General features: G+C 29.5%; 1 protein-coding gene across 2 annotated transcripts in view; it reads right to left on the minus strand.

Annotated features, from left to right (window-relative positions):
• LOC111621011 (kinesin-like protein KIF18A) overlaps positions 1–15139 on the minus strand; it is a 25998-nt gene extending 10859 nt beyond the window's left edge. Inside the window, exons 1-8 of one of the 2 annotated variants that reach the window (XM_023363049.1) lie at positions 15027–15139; positions 14333–14680; positions 10059–10216; positions 8903–9007; positions 8692–8802; positions 7429–7626; positions 5256–5353; positions 2315–2390 (exon numbers count right to left, since the gene is read on the minus strand). In XM_023363049.1, coding sequence (XP_023218817.1) covers positions 2315–2390; positions 5256–5353; positions 7429–7626; positions 8692–8802; positions 8903–9007; positions 10059–10216; positions 14333–14669 — 1083 coding nt within the window. In that variant the 5' untranslated portion in view covers positions 14670–14680; positions 15027–15139. Of the gene's footprint in view, positions 1–2314; positions 2391–5255; positions 5357–7428; positions 7627–8691; positions 8803–8902; positions 9008–10058; positions 10217–14332; positions 14681–15026 lie in introns of both variants that reach the window. The other variant, XM_023363048.1, reaches the window with a different exon arrangement.
• Positions 15140–15849: the final 710 nt, after the last annotated feature.

Genomic DNA, 15849 nt, shown 5'->3' on the forward strand with positions numbered 1-15849 from the left:
GACAGAGCCATAATCACAGATAAAACAATTTATCACAACAGACCAGACATCACACTCATTGACAAACACAATAAAATCACATATATTATAGACATAGCCATTCCAAACACTCACAATGTACAAAACACATGCACTGAAAAAATTAGCAAGTACACAGAACTCGTCCAGGAAATAAGGCATCTGTGGAGGATGGATAGGGTGCTTATTGTACCTGTCATTCTCTCCTGTACAGGTGTGATACCACACACACTACACAAAAGCCTGGGAACATTACAATTGGAGAGAAATACATACATCACACTACAGAAGGCCACTATATTGAATACATGCCACATTGTTAGGAAATTCCTGAATACAGACACACACACTGACACACTTATTTAATTTTAGCTTTGTTTTGGTTGCTATGTCTTGACTTTGGTCCGGCATAGTACACAGCCACCAGTGTGAACCGAGTATAACTCACAAAACCCAACATAATAATAATACAGAAAAATTTTGAATCTAGGCTTCTTAAGCCATATTCAATTATTAATATGGCTTATATTAATATGGCAATATGGCTTAAGAAGCCATATTGGTGTTCACTTGTTATTGGCCAATAACAAGTGAACATTTGGTGAATATTTGCTTGTTATTGCCAATAACAAGTAGTATGAATGATTTACTTGTGACCAATATTCAGTATTCACAGATTCACACACCTTACTGATATAATATAATATACCAAATCAAAGGAGACAAACAGGCAATAATTCAGCAATTGACAAATATAGAATGTGTGAAGCTGGCTTTATAGTAGTAGGAGAATATGTATGCTGAATGATCTATATGAATCATCTGGCTGAATGGCTACTTTATTTAAATGATTTATTACATAATTATTATTACTAATAAGTTGACATTTAACTAAACTAACAAAGCCCAAATTTAAGAAATTAATTTATTAATGTATTTTTAGAAATTATTTCTCTGTCAGAATTCCATATCTCTGATTTATCTAAGACAAAAATATATTGAAGATGGATAAATTAATCTGTAAAATGTTTCACATTTATAACTTCTATAATTTGAATAAAATGTTAACATTTTATTTTTGTCAACAGATTGATTAGTAAATTAAATGATTCAAGTAATTTTATATATCCATCTAATCACAGATTTTTAAAAAATTTTAGACAATTTACTATCAAAAATAGAAATACATGCATTTAATAATATAATTTGTAATCACTAACAATTATAAGTTAACTAACAAAATTTAAATATTAAAGTTACTATACAATGGGTGATCAGTTAACGAACAGTTCGGACTAAGAACAAATTGGATAATGAACACATGTTCAGATAATAAACACCTCACAGAATAAACACAAGAAACAGCAACATAAAATAATGAATTATCGAATGAATACCAATTGACTTTCCCTCGTCTTCAGGCAGCAATTCAAAACTTTTCTTAGCATGGGAGACATCGACATCGACACTCAGCCTGGTATATACTAATCAGATAGTAATCCTCCGAACTTTGAAACTCTCTCTTGTAATTCCAGCCTTTTATTTTTCTGACAGAAACAACTTTTTTATAGTATTCATGTGAGTGTCAGGCAGGCACTCCTTAAATTTTGTGTCAGCTTTTATTTTCGAAAGGTGATATGTTTTCTTCTNCAGATAGTAATCCTCCGAACTTTGAAACTCTCTCTTGTAATTCCAGCCTTTTATTTTTCTGACAGAAACAACTTTTTTATAGTATTCATGTGAGTGTCAGGCAGGCACTCCTTAAATTTTGTGTCAGCTTTTATTTTCGAAAGGTGATATGTTTTCTTCTGAAAAACAGGATTAATACCGACATCTGCTATTAAAGATCTTTTGAAGAAGTGGGAGGATGTCAGAACAATGGTCTTAGAATGGCATCCAAATCAGGTTGAGGTTAATAGGCTTAGGGATCTCTATGACAACAATGCTATTAATTACTTCTGAAAAATCCTGAAGAAGAGAGAAAAGCAATTGACATTAGAGAGATTCTTTAATTAATCCTCACAAACAGAAAAAACATGACTGATAAAAATGCAAGACTGCGTATATATGTATTTTTATTATTATATATAAATAGACATAGTAAGAAAGTATATAATTTTTTATCTTTGGGGGTCTCCAGAACAGATTATCAAATGCCCATAGAAATCTACAGTAAATCAATAATAGGTTAACGAACAATTCAGATAGTGAACGAAGTCTTGAAACAGATTATGTTCGTTAACCAATCACCCACTGTATATTTATTAGAGCTGGTAAAATTTTAGAAGAAACTTACATTTAATTTAATATTTTTGGCTCTATCCGCATACTTCAGAGTATTATAGGTATCATCATAACTCTCAGTTGTAGAGCTAATAAATATAAAATTCCAACATTAAAACATTAGTTTGTATCTTTTTATTATTATTTTTTAATATTTATAGGCTACTTTATTCATTCGTTCACATCAAATCAAAAGCTATTTTAGAGTTTGCATATACGGTTACTAAAACTAAAGTTATGGTTTAATAAACAATGGTTTAGTAAACAACTAAAAAAAATATTTAATACTACTTATTTTTTCTTTCTAAATGTACACATTTATATTTATGTTATTTTCATTTTATTTACATTATTTTCCAATGGATTTAGTTTTGATTTGCTCAATGGTACCCATTTACAGTAGAAACCATATTTTTAACTTTTCCTTTTTAAAATATCATCATCAGTCCTCTCTGTACCTTGTTTCTTAACTAGAATGTAACAGATCAGAAATTTATAAGATAATATTATCCATTTATCAAAAGAGCCTCTAATGAAAGGAAAGTCCCCATCCACTTTACTTTTTTATGTCAGCACATATCAGTCTATGCATTTTTGTGACCACTAAAGTCTAGTTTGTTTCCTTTGTTTTTATTGCACTAGTCATCAGGTTTCTCATCTGAACATACCTTCTATAGAATATTTTTACTTAACTGACAGTACTAAATATGAGTTAGCAATACTTTTTTATGCTATCTGTCAGTATGGTGTACCAGGACATTACAGCTGAAAAATAGCCCTAAATATAACAAATCGTTAACTATTTTGTTTTAATTAATATATCCTTATAAATATTCAATACGGTTTTTATAGTATTTTATTAAAATGAAACAATTCAGGAATATCATGTTTTGATATCAATAATTCTTTATGATTTTCAATAGCAATCTATACTAAAAATTAGTTATAATTTTCAATACAGTAGAGCATCGATAATATGACCCCCGATTAACCGTCACATCGGTTAACCGACCGTTCTAGTCTGCAAATTTCAAATTTCAAATGTCCGCTAGTGATGTGACGCTACAATATTTGGCTATGTCTTGGCTACTTTAATATTATTTTTGTTAAATTTTTGCATGTTTTAGCTGGCAACACGGCTCAACCATATAAGGGAGGCCTGCATTTAAATGAGACTTAATTTTCTAATTATGAGGTTTATTTTGTGGGTAATAAAATAATTTTAAAATAATTTTTAACGATACAATAGCGACAATTATTATTTTAAAAAAAAATTTGTTAGGCTAAACATTGATGAAAATTCAACACGAAGTTGGTTAATAGCGATATACCAATAAACTAATTACATGGGATATACTAATATACTATACTAATAATTTTTTTCCTTCTTTTCGGTTATCTGACCAACCCAAGTCCCCAATTGAGTCAGATAATCAATGCTCTACTGTAATTTAAATTTTTTATATTTTAAATGATTTATCAATATTATATGTACTGTAATTCTTTTAACTAAGAAGAAAAATGTTTTAACAAAATTATTAATTATTCAGAATTGCCAAATTCTAATAAAAATCAATTTAAAAATTAATAATATATCACAAACAGATAGCCTAAAAGAATTAGTAGTAATTCAGCATAAGTTGTTTTTACAAATACTCAATGTACAGGAATTCAATACAACAAACTTGTATTGAATTCCTGTACATTGATTTTTTCTTTCTTCTCCATTTATAAGGTAAAATATTCAATACAACAAGCACAAATATATGTATTTAAAAAATGAAATATTCTAATCATGACTGCAATGAGACAAATTCCCATGCACTCCAATCAGAACTCCTAGAATCAAGTTTCCATTATTTTTGTTTCATTCACTAGATAGAGTGCTGCAGTTCAACACATCCAGTAATCTGACACTACTCAAATTCTCAAGTATTACCAGCACTATTCCCAAATAATAGATAAGCTTCCAACTTAATTTTCCCCACAAAACAAAGCATGATATCAAGCTCAAGCTTGAACACCTCAGCTTGGACATGATATAAAGGTTAAGTTGTAATCTGAGACTACACAAATTTGCTTTAATTTCACATTTTCTTGCTTTTCTATATGTTTTTGATTAATATAATGTACTAATATCATGCAAATAAACAAACATATTCAACAGTTTAATAAATTGAAAAGAATATCTTACTTCCAATCTGGTATCCCCTTAATTCAATACTGTTCCAGTTTCGTACAGTATATGTCAAATTACCAAGATTGTACTGTATTTGTTTCAACATGATTGTGCAGTTTAGTAAACTTTATTTCTATAGTAAAGAACTTTCAATCAGTGATTATAATTTCATTAATTAAAAAACTATTTTCTTTTATTCATTTTACTTTGTTTTACTTGTTTTAACTAACTTTTGTTTTTACCATTAAATAGTTTGTTAACTTAAGTATTTGCTTATATCATGTTTGCTTCTCTCAAATTATATTCTTTTACATCAGTGAGTACCTAATCAACATTCATTTTATTTTATTTAACTTAAAACCATTGGTTGGTAAACTTTACTGACACTTTATAGCACTTTAATATTATTTGAGGAGCATGAATAAGGTAACTGGATTATGCTAGAATGAGATAAAAATTTCATCCATAAGAAATAATGGAAAAGCTCATCCCTGTTTTCAGATTTTGATTTACCAGAGATTTTCAGAAATGAGGCATGTTTATAAATTGGGGCCATTCTGTAAATTTTCTGAGTATGTTAAGAATATTCAGATAAAAATTTAAAACTGCTAAACACACTAATATAAACAGAAAATATCAAAAATCAAGTCAAATACATATTAAAATTGTAATAAAGATATACAAAGTCTTATTTGTTCCTTTTGGAATAATTATTATATATTTTTTCTCTCTTATAAAATGTTGAATTCTATATTCAGTTTATGAATAAACTTACCTTATAGCAGCAATCATCACAGTTTTGCAGTTACCACCAAGAGAATCTTTTAATATCCTTGTAAGTTTACTATTTCTATAAGGAATATGATTTTTATTCTGCTAACAGATAAAAAAAATATTTGAAATATTCTACAGGAAATTTAAATGTCAAAAAATTGAACTTAATTCTTCAATTCTGAAAAATACTTTTTTAAAACTAATTTTATTCTAAAAAATTGAAACATTTTTGTCAATTAATTTAATAATTCTAAAATAATTTTGAGAAAATTTATTTTGTATATTTAATTTTATAATTTCTGAAAATTAACAACAACAACAACACAATCAAAAGCATTAAGTAGAACCAAACTAAACTCTTTTTGGCTTGAATGTATTTACTCAACTGTGTTAAAATATACATAAAAAATTATGTCAAAATAGAATATTTTATAAATAGTTTTATGTAAATATGCTCATTTCTTTAAATAAATAATTTTATAAATAGTATCTAAAATATAAACTAACTATTCATCTAATGTAAAAACAATTAAATAATTAAAAGGGAAAAGTAAGTACATTTAGTTTACTTTGGATTTATTTTACACACTGTAGCTTGTTATATTTTATATAACAACAATAATGTATGTATGTAAAATAAGCTTTGTTTATGAGAGAATAAAGAAACTAATTGTTTCCATTACAAACTTGTTCAAAACTTTAAATACTTTCATAAAATGTGAATACTGTTTCAAATTAGAATAGTGTTAACTTATATAAAAATGTATAATTGATGTTTCTTCTAGTTTCTTTGCTTTAAATTAGTTTATTATTCATTATGACAACTGCTTCTCTATTATTCACTTGAATGAATGATTCTATGAATCACTTTTTAACGTTTCATATATCAAAAACATAGCAGTTCATAAAGTAGATGCTGAATAAATACATGTCAGTGATTTAAGAAGTATTTACTAAAAACAGAGTGATTCACTTGGAACTGAACATTTATTATATGGAATATCTCTATAAAATGAAAAGATGAATTGAAACATGAACAAAACAATTCTTTATTACACGATGAAGCAGTCAACCAAGATATGTTTTACATTACTTGTTATAAATCACCCTGTAAACTCTGTTATTTTCAAACCTTGTAAATCTTTTATTTGTATTTGAATTAAAACTATGATCTTTTTAATTGAGGCAGAGCATTAGAAAAGCCTCTTCTATGTGGCTTAAAGAATTGCATTCATTCTAAAAATCTGTTTGATTGATAATGATTAAACTTTGTCATTTTTCATTAACTGTAATGAGGAATCCAAAAATGTAATAAAAAATGGGAGTCTATGTCTTTGTTTTTCAAGATGTAAAGTTGTAGCATGAGCACATGCAACAAAGCAATGTCATGCAATGCTCCAAGCTCCAAGCTCCAAGCTCCAATGCTCCTGCTTAACATGCCTTTTATGGGCTTATAGAATTGAGCTCATTCTCAAAATTTAATTGACCAATTTTGATAAAACTTTACCATTTTCCATTGATTGTGATGAGGAATTCAAAAATGTAATGAGGAACCATTTAAATGTAAAAAATAGGAACATTGACTTTGGTATATAGAGGTATTAAAGTTACAATGTCCATGCTCTCTGATGCAACTGAGCAAGCCTAACAGAAGGTAGGGAAAAAAATAAAAAACAGCATTGAAGGCACCTAACAGAAAATAGGTGCAAAAAATGAACAAAACACAAAAACAAAGCAATCAATGGCTACTGCTTTGTTCTTGGATCACATCTTTGTATCAGCAAGTGCAAAGATCACCTCTCCTGTGGCCGACAGGTACAAAGATAGCCTTTTTTGTGAAGGCGCATGCAAAGTTTGCCAGTCCATGATCGTCAGATACAAGGATTGCCTCTTGTGTGCCTAACAAGAATCACTTCTTTCTTTCTGGTTATGCTTCAATTCTATCGTGATATGGCAAAGTCGTGCAATGTCCTAGTAATTTTTCAATAAAATGTAACTAATTTTGAATCTTGTCTTTTAGAATCTTATACACTGGCCTATTTTTTGAAATTATGAACTGAGAAAAGCAAATAAAGATATTTAATCAATGAATTATCAATAGAAAAACAAAATTATGTACAGAATTACAAGAATCAGTATATTTTATTCTTTAATAAAAAGAAATAAATAATTACCTTTCTATCAGCAAGAGCATTAATGCAACTTCCAAGTGCTAATAAAGATCTATTAATATTTGCTCCTTCTCTAAGTCTTGCTGCTGCACCTAAAGCTACCCTTGCCTTTTCTGATCCAGCCAAGTCCACTAAACTCATTTTTGCAATTCGAACTACAGAAGATAAATCTTTGGTGTGTTCTTTTTGTTGCACATATACCTTTAAAATATTTCATATCATAAATAAATTTATTTTTAACACTTAGAATTATTATATAATTTCTGAACTAACTGATCAGAAATTTATTTATAGGAAAAATAATTAAAAATTTTCATATATATTATATAAATAGGAAGAAAATTATTGTATTTAGGTAGTTTTTATTTTGTAAAATTTTATAGAAATAATGGAAGTAACAGTTAAATTCAAGCATATTTTTCATAACAGCATAAATATATTCTTCCAAAATGATTAATTTTATAAATAATTTTACATATTATGATTTAATGTTGTTATGCTTTGACTAAATTGTATTTGAGTCAGATCCAAACACACTACTTCTATTGTAATTACAATAGAAGACAAATGTTTGGCAATATTATTAATATTAAAAAAGACAAAGAAGATGTCAAGGGCTTTTGCTCAACTTTCCCAGTACTTGAAACAGGAGGTTAAGGAAATCATTAATTAGTCCAATAATTTTCAATTATACTAGGATATAAAATTTAAGAACTAACAAATGCCTAAAAGGAGTAATTTTATTAAAGTATGATAAAAAATCTCCATTTAAAAGATACTAGGAACTAGCTAAAAGTTAAAATTGTTTACGGTGACATCTGTTATAAGATCTTATTAAAAAGTAACTTCTATATTATTATTAATTATTATAAAACAGCAAAAAACGGCTTAATAATGAGTAAACTTTTCATTAAGTCTGACCCTGTTCAAGATAAGACACATGACCTCCTCTACTGCCTCACCTGCTTGAGTTCCATAATCTAAAATTTAACAGCATCAATGCCCCTTATATACAGGAAACCAAGCCAAATTTCATTTCTTAATCTTTATCCCATCCTGTGTTATACAATGAAATAGATGTCAACATACATACTGAAAATTTTGGGTTTATAGGGTCTCAAAATGTTGAAATTTGCAAAAACCCAGAAGGTCAAATTTGACAAGGTTACAATAGTTTCTAGTGTTATGTTATAACAGCTGAAAAGTAAAATGAACAAATGTCCATTCAATGTATAAAACAAATTATTTCATTAAATAATTTCTTACCTGAAACACTGCATGTGATCGTGATGATTCTGAATTTGCATCAGTTGGATGTTGAGTTCTATTACAGTTTCCTTGTTGAAGTAAATTTAAGAGATGACCAGCTCCTGTTGGCTGACAATGTATGACAAAAGTTTTAATATGAAATAAAAATATTTGCCCTAATTATACATTTTAAAATATTGACAATTGACTAATTAATTTTCTTTATTACCTGGTGATAGGAGAGACCACTAACTACAACACCCCTTTGTGGGTCTTCTCTAACTATCAATTGATTTGATGGATTCAATAAATCTCTGACAGTTTCATTGTAAACCTATAACAAAATTAAAGGCATTCTTCATAAAAATATAAAATTTTAGCATTTGAATTCTTCAAATAATACTCATTTTTAATTAATGAATCCTCAGATGCTCTTCATGTTTATAAAAATTAATTAATTAGCATAAAACCCAAATAATTATTGGGTTGATCAAAAAGTTTGTTCATGTTTTTAGACAAAAGTAATACTCAAATAGCTTTATTAAATTAGGTATCCATCTTTGTTTTCTATAACTTTAGTATATCTGTTGGATAGATCCATTGTTTCACTTAATAGAATTTTGGGCTTTTCTTCAAAAAATATCATCAGTTTTTCACATCATCCAAGTTATTGAACTACTTCCCCTAAAACTATTCCAGATAGATCAAAATAAGGGGTAATCTGAATGTGAAAGAACTGTAGAATATGGGGAAGGCAGAAAACATTTCAACCAAATTTGAATAATTTTATTCAAGTCAGCAAAGATACACACAGTCTTGCATTGTCATGCTGAAAAGACTCTCCTTGTTATTGTTGGCTGTTTTCCTTCAAAGGCTACTTTGCATTATTGATCTGATTTTGAGGTAGTAGTTTATAATTGATAATGTCCTGCCAATCCCATATTGTGTTCAGCATAACCTTCCTTTCATGTGAACTGGCTTTTGATTTCATTACAGAGGAGTCAGTTGACTTTCCCCATGAGTTTTTTCACTTCACATCATAAACCATCCATTTTCATCATTAGTAATTAGATGTTTTAAGAACAAATCCATCACATTTCAGCAAAGAATCACAAATATATATTCAATCTATCAGATTTACACTGAGCTATTTCCCAAACATCATAACACAATATGTATTCTAAGATATGCAAGTAGCCAATAACTAATCCCTTAGCAAAAAATAACCCTTCTAATTTTCCTGTTAAACCACCAGAAAAACTGTGGGTTCTGTTGAATTAATGCACTGATTGTATCACCATCAACAAATGAACTAGCTTTTTGATCAATCCAACATTTTGTAAAAAATTAATATAAACAATAATATAAAAACTATAAAAACTAACCTCTAAATAAGAGACTTTTATTGTAAAAATCTGATCATCCTTTATTTCTTCAATTCTGTTATATAATTCCATAACAGTCATAAATACTATTCCAGGTTTAAATGATGATCCTAACATAGTAAATGTTTTTCCTGCACCAGTTGCACCATATGCAAACACTAACATAATTAAAAAAGTTTATTAATATTCAAATTTTATAGTTTAGTCAAAAATATAAAATTTGTATGAAAGTAATCCACTTTCATACAATAATACTATGTACTGTACAATGTAAAGATGGAACATGATATAATTATAAACAAAAAATATGTTCTATTCAAATAAAATACAAATCTTATCATCTTTACTTGAATTTACAATTTCAAATGTAAAAGTATTCTACTTGATTCATTGCATTCTTTTAGTTGACGATAACTTGAACTATGGTCAAAAACACCTTTAAACAATCACTTTTAATAACCTAAACTTTAATGGTTCATTTATTTGTTAAACAAAATTACATATTTTCCAATATTATTATTAGTATAAATTAAAAAATTTAAACAAATAATTCAATGCAGCCACTTTGTCTACAGACTGACCTATCATTTTTCCAAAATATAATTTGATGCTGTTTAGCCAGAGTGAAGAATATTTTCATGCATTATATATCTCTTACATTAGGTTACCAAATGTCTAAAATATTTTAAAATACAATTTGGAACACTATTATCTAAGGTAATATTTACAGGATAAGTGATTTGTTTAAATGGTCTTCAGATCAATAACTTTGACCACCACTGACTTCAATCCAATAACTCATTATTTTTAAAGCAAATAACTTTGACAAACACAGACATTACACATTTCTGTGAGACATCTATCATCATCCACCCATAAAATTCATTCACTTGAAATAGTGTGCGGTCCTGAACAGCTCCGAACCTCCACTGAAATTTGCATTAAAAGTATTATTTTGTTAAAGGGAGAAAAAAAAATAGAAAAAAAAAACTGTCTGTTTTAAAGTCGCAACATGACATCACAAACAATTGGAGAAATGTGAGACCCAAGATTGGTCATCTCCAATTGGGAGATCAGATTCACTTCGAGTTTGACATCTCCCACGATCCAAGTTGAAATCCTATTACATTAGTAACAGGCAAGCAACCACTTGGAAAGTGAGGATGAGAGAGCAACCAATCAGAGTAGGTGATCAAGGGTGAAACTTTATTTAATTCCAGTATTCAAGGACACAGCACACTCTCTCTATAAGTGTCAAGGCGCCTGCTTCCTGTACTTGTCAACAAGCAGGTATTTTCATCTTAGTCTCCTCATCCCTCCAAATGTCATCATCAGAAGCAACAAGAGCGATGAAGTTTCCATGTGTGCCAGGAAAGTTTCATCAGCCACCAACTTGCCATTGCCCCAGGGCCACCTGACGGACGAAACATGCATAGGAAATCAGCACATCTGAACGTTCGGGACATTTGATAAATTTCCTTTCTGTCATCTGGCAAGGACTCCTTTTATCTGTGTTAGAAACTTTTGTATTAATAATGGTTTTGTAAAAGGCACTTTTGTATTCTCTGCCTCCTACAACACCACCCACATACATGAGAGCACCTAGGTCATTCCTGACAAGGGGTAACGATTTTCCCCCTGTAAGTCAGCAAAACATAACTGTACATTTGTCTTCAACTTGATGTACAACTTGATGTACAACAATTTCCTGAAGTCAGAACCATTATGTTAACTTCTCAATTTGTAAAGATTGTGATAAAGATGCACAGACTTGGAGCAGGATCAAATTTTTAAATCTATCACCATTAGGGAATTCGATCCCGATCCTTATTTATAATCCCGGGATTTCAGGATTATACTTATTCAATCCCGGGATCCCGGGATTATTTCGGTATTGAGGGTTCATAAAAAATAAGAAAATCTTACAGAAATCAAAAATCAAAATTTAGACAAAAATCAACGTGTTTTACGGTATACACCTAGTTAATTTAATCACTCTAACTAATCAGACTTACAGTCAGACTAACCAGACTTAAAATCACTGTCTTCATGTTACATTTATTCTTTTTTAAGCATCACTGAGATCTCTTTAAACTCACATAAATTGAAAAAACCTTTATNCCTTAATATTAACATTTCCATTTATCAAATTTTATTGTCACACCTTGTACATACTTCATCAAGCTACTGATGAATTTCATCAGCAAATGTGTGTTTTACTCAAACAAATCAGATAACATGACAAACAAACTACCTCTCAAGACATGTATCTGGATAAATTGCCATTTTGAAGAGCTCTACAAATGATAATCACAATAGATGCAAGTCATCTGATATATTTTGTCTATTAACTTAAGTATAAAAAGTTCTTTATGCCAGAAAACTGTGCTGTAATATACAAATAAAAACTTTCTAACCTTGAAATTCACCTAGCAGACCGAAGAAAGTCCAGAAAAACAAACATTAAAGCAAATATGCAAAAACAGCATGTAAACTTTAAAGAAGAAAAGCAGATTTCCCAAGCATGGCAGAACCCATTTGATATGTCATTATAAAACTGCTTTATTACCAACATCTATGCTAGAGAAAGGCTAATTAGTCATGATCCACAAGACAGATTAGTAAAATTGTCTGAAACATAATAGTAAGTCAGAGGCAAGGCCATACATAAGAGGAACTCAATAAATTTTAGTCAAATATCAGAGTAAGATGGCCAAAAGTTGATGATACCACTAAAAGCCATGATAATTTTACACCCATGTAAAAAATTTCATGCAGCTAGAAGCAATGTGGCTGTTAGATGGCTCTAATAAAGATGACACTTCCCACTATTTCTCAAATAGCCACATAAACATTTCCACACTATGCTGCTTTATGTCTATATCAAAGTTATCCCCAAAGAATCAATAAAACACTTGAAAGCTTTTGGAAATATGACATTTTCAGACCAAACAGTTTATAACTGGTTCAATAAACTTAGAAGGAACAAAACAAATTTTAAAGATAAAATGCCTGTCAACATCAATCATTGAATAAAATGTCAAAGAGGAGAAAGTATTAAAGTAGAGAAGACTGTCAATTGACATATGAACATTTAGAAGAAATATTGAAAATTTCATCTATGACCATCATGGTTACAGGAAGCTTGTTGTCAATGGGTGCCACATTCATAAAAAGAAATAAAGGAAGTGTGCACACAATGGAACAAATTCATGTTAAAAAAATTCAAGGAAAGGAACTTCAAATTCAGTTTGGGACATAGTAACAGGTAACAAGACTTGGCTGTGTTGGATATAATATGTTTTGACCCTGAAACAAAGAGACAAAGTACAGTTTGGTGTTCATATTCATCTTCTCTAAACAGGAACACCATTCTAAGAATGATAAAAAGCAAATAGTTGTCACTTTTACTGAATCAATTGCACACCAACTGATCTACCAATTTCACCATTGTGCTGAAATAACAATGGTCAAATTGGTAGATCAAAAATCAGTTGATCTAACTGACATAACTCAAAATGTCTGCCAAAAGTTTGTGAAGTATGGTCTAAGAACCACCCAAAACCTGGTTTATGAAAATCCTGTTCCACCACAAGATGTCAGGGCCCATACAACTATCAAAACATTGGTATCTTTACAGGCTTCTGGAGTTCAGTTAATCCAAATTTAGCCTATTCCCATATTACTTTTTCTATATATAATTTAATAAATGACATAAATTTAACTCAGTTGAAGATATTTGTTAATCTTTCTTAGAGGGCATCAATACCCTATCAAAAATAGATTGAACTATCTGTTTTAATTCTTAGTTTAGAAGAATGCAACTTTGCATCAACACTGAAGAAGAATATTTAAAAAACTGAAAAAGTTTCAGATCTTTAGAGTTGAATAAATGTATGTGATTGTAAAAATTTATTGTGTCTCTCTTGTACTAAAATACATTTCAATAGTTAATAAATATAAATATAGGAGATTCTGATTAACAGTACTTTAAAGTACATATACTAAAGTGTAGCGTTTCTGTCAGTACATCAAAAACTGGTGATACTAACAGACAGTTGACACTAATGATGTCTATCAATACCTAAAAATTTCATGTAAAGCTACATAATTAGCTTATTTATTTATTAAATTTTATGATAAATATAAAACATTCCATATATACATATATTTTCATTTTCCAACACTCCACATTGGAAAACGAAAAGATCTCTCATACAGAAAACATTATAATATGCATACACATCGAACTTAGATAAAAGAGGAATACTTACCAGAGCAATTTATTCCATTTAACAATTCATTAATCATATTTTTAGTAGTACATTCAAACACTTCTTCATTTGTCGAATCTTCGCCAAATACATGATCGAAGATGAATTTCGTATCTTTATTGGGTCTCCTACTGAAATCACGCGCGGAATGCTTCTGCCCTTGAAAGTAAAACTCTATTTCCTCCTTTGGATCGAAGATCAGCATTTTGGAATCCACCGTTCTGATAATTTTGCGATCATTAATCCCCGACTCTAACGCCGGACGAACTCTAACCACCACTTTCACGCAAGTGGATTCATCTTTGCCATCGGGACCATTCTTTTTGCAGCTAGACATTATTTTTGTTCCTTAAAAATGAAACACATTGAGTTATTTACATGTATTCAAGTTACATATCCAAAATGGAAGTAATTAATGATATATACAGGGTAAGTCATAGGTGTAAGTGTAATAAGTAATGGAGGTTCACATTACTCATCAATTTTTTAATAATAATAATTAAATTTAATAAACAGCATGCAAGATCTGTTCCATGTAAGGGATGATACTTAAACTTTTAACATTTAAACTATAACATAAAGGAAAATTTCACATTTTGGGTTATTTTATGGAGTAATTAAGTAAAATACGTTCGTTTATAAGTTTATTTAATAAATTAAACGTTCAGTTTTTTGCCAAAGATATAAAACTTACCACATAAACAAAAGTTCTTTGAAACAGACCAAAATTCACTTTTAAATCAACCGAGAAGAATCTGATTGGACAATTTCAAACGTAAGTGATCGCTCTTCATTGGATGTATCAAAAAATGTTTTATAGAGAAAAAATTTTAAACTATAATTTTATATTAATATTACATTTATAAAACTTAAATATNTCTCTTAACATCGACTAAATAGACTACTTTCATATAACAACCTAGTAAGTAGGTAGTAAAGTAAGTTTCTTAGCAAAATGTATTTGAAAATAATATTAATCAGTCACATTTTTCTTAAATATATGTGCAACAAATTGAGAAGCAGACTTGGTGATGAGACACTGGATGTGTTGTTATTTCTCAGATCATATTTTCGCAATTCAAATTAGTTCCTACCGATTCCTTTTCTTCCTACGAAATTTTCCAGAGGACTTAACTACCAGAGGAGTGTTCTCCTCTGGTAAACATCTCAGGGATGGCACTTCGAACTTGAATTAGAAATTTTATTTCTAATTCAAGGCGTCGGGTCTATATTAACCACACTGGCAAAACAAGATGGCTGGCACATTGACAGGTAAAATGCACTGAAAACTAATCTAATAGGAACATTCTAATTTGAATTGCGAAAATATGATCTGAGAAATAACAACGCATCCAGTGTCTCATCACCAAATCTGCTTCTCAATTTGTTGCACATATATGCAGCTGCAGAGAAAACACGTTTAGGTTTGATGGAAGTTGGAGGAATCGTTAGTACATACTTATAAGCTTCGAGGACACGGGGAGGATGGAAGAAAACAGTCCGGTCGACACGGATCG

This window comes from Centruroides sculpturatus, unplaced genomic scaffold, assembly GCF_000671375.1.
Source record: "Centruroides sculpturatus isolate CEXI.00-Female unplaced genomic scaffold, Cexi_2.0 scaffold245, whole genome shotgun sequence".
NCBI lineage: Eukaryota > Metazoa > Arthropoda > Arachnida > Scorpiones > Buthidae > Centruroides > Centruroides sculpturatus.